The sequence below is a fragment of the Emys orbicularis genome, chromosome 3 (assembly GCF_028017835.1).
Source record: "Emys orbicularis isolate rEmyOrb1 chromosome 3, rEmyOrb1.hap1, whole genome shotgun sequence".
NCBI lineage: Eukaryota > Metazoa > Chordata > Testudines > Emydidae > Emys > Emys orbicularis.
The window spans coordinates 135493278-135497646 of NC_088685.1; the positions used below are offsets into that span (position 1 = coordinate 135493278).

Genomic DNA, 4369 nt, shown 5'->3' on the forward strand with positions numbered 1-4369 from the left:
TTTTCTCTTCCGTTAGCTAGCTCCCTGCTGGTAAATGCTAAGAGTATTCTGTAACTTTAATTGAATGCCATCAATCTAGGTCATATTATTTTACAGTGATTTTAATTGAACAAAATAGTCTTCAAAAAGTAAGCGCCTCACTGATAGCATTTTTTTCTATCAGTGGCAATGAAACTGATTTAAAATGGAAGAGGGAGATAAGAAAGGTTCAAAGGCACATAATGCTCTGGCTATAAGATGCTGAGCTTGATTCTTATCTCACATCAGTTTTTATGTTGGTACAGCTCAAGTAATTTACAGTTTCTCCTAATTTAAATGAGCATGAGAATTGAATTAGGTCTGGTATTTTTCAATGGGTGTGCATGGCGCTCTGACACTACAGGGAGGAACGTATTAAAAATGAACAGATGGCATTTACAGCTGATACAATAACTTTTATTCCTCAGGAATGCCAAACACAGTTTTGCGAATCCCGTATCTGAATGGCGGGCATCCCACCAAGTCACTCGGTCAGGTTCCTCCCGCACTGTTAGGCCCAGGCAGCACACAGGGAGGCAGGGATGAGGGAGCCCCTGGAGCACGTGCAGTGACAGTGGATGGACACATGTCACTCCTGGGCTAGTGCTACCCCCTGGAGGTCTGGGGCCTAAGCCCCATAAGCCCCAGCCCCGCCCCGTATTGCTTGCCCGTCCCTGCAGCCCTAGTTCCGGGGTCAGCAGCAGCCAGGCGAACAGCCGCAGGTGACGGGCAGGAGGGTGCTGCAGCGTCACCACTAGGAGGTTTCCCCGGCTCCAGCACTAGGGCCGAGACTACAACTCCCAAGGGGCTTTGCGAGATCTTCCGGTTGCTGACAGATTTTGTCGCGTTAACTTCCTGTGCAGCTCCCATACGCAATCCGTGAGCCGCCACGCTCCTCTCGCGAGAACTTAATTTATCCCCTCGAGACTTCACCAACCCCATCCCACTTCGCCCCCACCAACAATTCTCGCGAGATCCTGACCTGACCGCGGCGGCGCGGAGACCCCCGCGCGCTGCTGTTGCCCTCCCTGACGCTGGGTGATGGAGGAGGAGGGCGGCGCGCGCGAGGGCCTCTTCTCGCTGGAGCTGCTGGTGGAGTGGGTGCGGGTGGAGCCGCGGCTGCTGCCCCCACGAGGGCCCCTGCGCCCGGCCGTGGCGCTGCGGCTGCTGGACTTCCCCACCCTGCTGGTGCACCCGCCCGAGCCGGGCTGCCCGCCGGGGCGGCTCGTCCCCTTCGGCCGGGGCAAGTCCTGCCTCTTCCGCCTGGGCCCGGGCCCCCTGCGGGGCCTGCTCCGCCGCGCCCCGCTCTACGCGCTGCTGCTGGCGCTGCCCCCGGGGCCCGGCCCGGCCCGCCTGCTCGGCAGCTGCTGTGTCTCCCTGGCCCCGGCGGCCGAGGAGCTGCTGCGGCCGCCGCAGGGCGGGGCGACGCCCGACTCCCGGGGCCGCAGGGGCCGTTACCCCCTGCGGGACCTCATGGGGGAGCGGGTTGGGGAGCTGGCCCTGGGCTACCGCCTCAGCAGCCTGGGGCCGGCCTTGCTGGGGCACCTGCCTGCGGGCCTGGGGCAGGAGGTGGCTGGGGGAGCGCCGCCGCCCAGCCCCCCGGATATCCAGCGCAAGAGCGGGCCCAGGCCGCAGGGGGCCCCGGGGGAGCAGGCGTCTGGTTGTAGTAGGCGCTGCACGTCCATGGGCAGCCAGACGGAGCCGCAGGACAGGGAAGAGGTTGGGGAGCTGGAGCCTGAGCACAGCGGCCAAGCTTCATCCCCCGCTGGCCAGACCCGTCAGCCAAGTGGGGAGGAGGTGAGGGAGCTGGAGATAGAAGCAAACGTCTTCTGCCCTCCCCCCTTGTACTACAGCCACCTGCCCACAGAGCCCCCACCACCCAGGCCCCCTGAGAGGGTGGCAGTTGCTCAGCCTCAGGCACTGCAGGAGCAGATCCCAAGTGTACCCCTTGTGCCATTGCAGGAAGCTTGTCCAGACCGAGGTCAGGCTTCTGGTTCCCTGGCCCAGTCGCTGGGTAGTGCCCAGCTGCTCAGAGATGCTCTCAGAGAGCTGCCTCTGATCAATGCTTTGCTGGTAGAACTGTCCCTGCTGAACAACCAGCCCTTGCAACTGGGACCTTCTACTGTTCACCCCCAGCTGGCCTGGCTATATCGAGAAGTAGAAGACGACGTCAAGCCCTCAAGACCTCTTGCTAAAAGCAGATGGCCAACGGGGAAGGATAAGGAAACACTTCTTAACCCCAGTGAAAGATTCAAAAGAAGTCAGCAGGAGTTTTCTAAATTGGGTGGGTCTTCTTTACGAGAGACTGGGGCTGCGAAAGGAACCAAGACTGGGGCAGCATCAAGAAACAACGGTTTTGAAAAGAAGAGTGGAACCAAAGAGAAATCACCCCCAAGAAAGAAACTGTTTTATGGACTCACAAATACACTAAGGTTACGATTACAGCAGACCAATCCAGATATGTTAATACTTCATGAAAGGAGAGAACAATATAGAAAAAGGCAAGTAGAGATGCTGAGGGAAAAGAAAGGCAAAGGCTCTTTGTCCAGAGGAAAACTATTCAGAAACACTGCTGAACAGCATCTGATGTCTTACAGGCCTCCTGCCAGGGGAGGAATTTTAGAACAAAATGTTCAGCTTCATGAAAATATTGAGACTTTAATACAAAGTAGTGTTGAAAAAGATTACTCTACCACTATAACGGAAGATATTTCTAATCTACAAAAACGTGCTGCTCACAATAGGCCGAACAATCATGAAGAAAGCACAAAGGAAGAGAATCCGTATGAAGTGAATACAAACTGTTCACTGGAAGGAACTACAATTAAAACCCCTTACAGAGTAAAGGATGTGAAAGTCCACCTGCCAAGAGCTTTCACCCAGGATACTGTTGCAAAGAGAAATAAAGTAGATGAGGAAACAGTACAATTTATTCATGACAAAGACATAGATCACTATAATGCTTCCACATTAGGTGATTATCAATTAGGCCCCAAAAACAGTTTTGAAAGTAACCCTGAACTCAAGTATTCAGATGACTTTGTTGACAGCCCTGGGAACACAGGCTATTCGGAAGATTTCACCAGTGCTGACGATACGGGCAGAGGCTCAGAAACTCTTGATAGCAGCCCAGAGCCTGCACTGGTAAGTCCAAAGCAAGCTTGCTCAGACATGGATTCAGAATCCAAGAAGTCCAGACTTTCTGAAAAAAGTCTGAGAACTGAAAGTATTTCATCTCCTCTACCAGTTCCTTCAACTGCATCTCCAGTCCAGTCTCTTAAAAGAACCTATGATTTAAAAGCAAAAAAACAGAGTACAGGTGCGGCTGTCAGTATATCCATTAGTGACTCCTCTCCTCCTGCAGGTTCATTAGATAAGCAGGAGTTAGCTCCACACATCAAGGAAGAAGATAGCAAAATTGACCAAAATATTTTCCAGGCCCCTGAGGTGAAGACTAAGCAAACTAATTCTGATATGAATAGTGTAGTAAAGGGCCAAACCTCTTTGGAAAAGAGCCAGTCACTGAGGACATCTCAAGTTAGCTCCTACTTGCCATCCAACATGTCTGATCTTGAACTTAGTGGTGTGGAAAACAATACATCAGACAAGGAAGAGGATGACGACTTTGGGACACTGAGTATTCCTAATCAATATAAGCACATCAGTGAACTAGTAGTAAACAAGCTTCCTGGATACACAATGTAATCAATATACACTCTTCGTCAAAACAAAAAATGTTTACTTTTTTATTTTTATAAACAATATTAAGATATTTGTAATTGGATATATATAACAGATACGATTGGCTTTATGAATTTAATAAATTGCTGTTTTTGTTTTTATAAAAACAATGATTGTAACTTTGGTGTATACAACATAACTTCAATTGTCTGAGCCTAGCTTTAAAAGAAAAAGACAAGCAAAAAAGTGTTTAAAATACCCCATCTTTTCAATTGTAGAAATGAAAATGGAAGCAGTAAGCCTTCCTAGAATATCCAAAGACTTGTCAGAAGAAAATGGTAGTGCTAAAGAAACAACCATGCAGTTAAGTTATGAGTACAAATTATGTCTAACCATTTTTATAAACTGATATTTTAAATCATGTAACCTTGTTGACAAAAGCAATCTTTACACTTTAAGGAAATAAATGCAATACAACTGCTACTTAATGCACACAGCCTGTCATAGGCAATAGCAGTATAGATTGTAAAGCCAGAAGGAATCATGATGATGATCTAGTCTGACTTGCATATCTAGACTATCATAATGACTAACACAGGCCATAGCATTTCACCCAGTGTTTAACACTGATCCCATTAACTTGTGGTTTAACTAAAGTACTCACCTTTTC

General features: G+C 49.6%; 1 protein-coding gene across 1 annotated transcript; it reads left to right on the top strand.

Annotated features, from left to right (window-relative positions):
* Window positions 1-1059: 1059 nt before the first annotated feature.
* MAP10 (microtubule associated protein 10) lies at window positions 1060-3991 on the top strand. Its single transcript, XM_065401627.1, has one exon. It carries the CDS (start codon window positions 1060-1062, stop codon window positions 3721-3723), a length of 2664 nt encoding a protein of 887 aa, XP_065257699.1. The 3' UTR covers window positions 3724-3991.
* The last annotated feature ends 378 nt before the right edge of the window (window positions 3992-4369 follow it).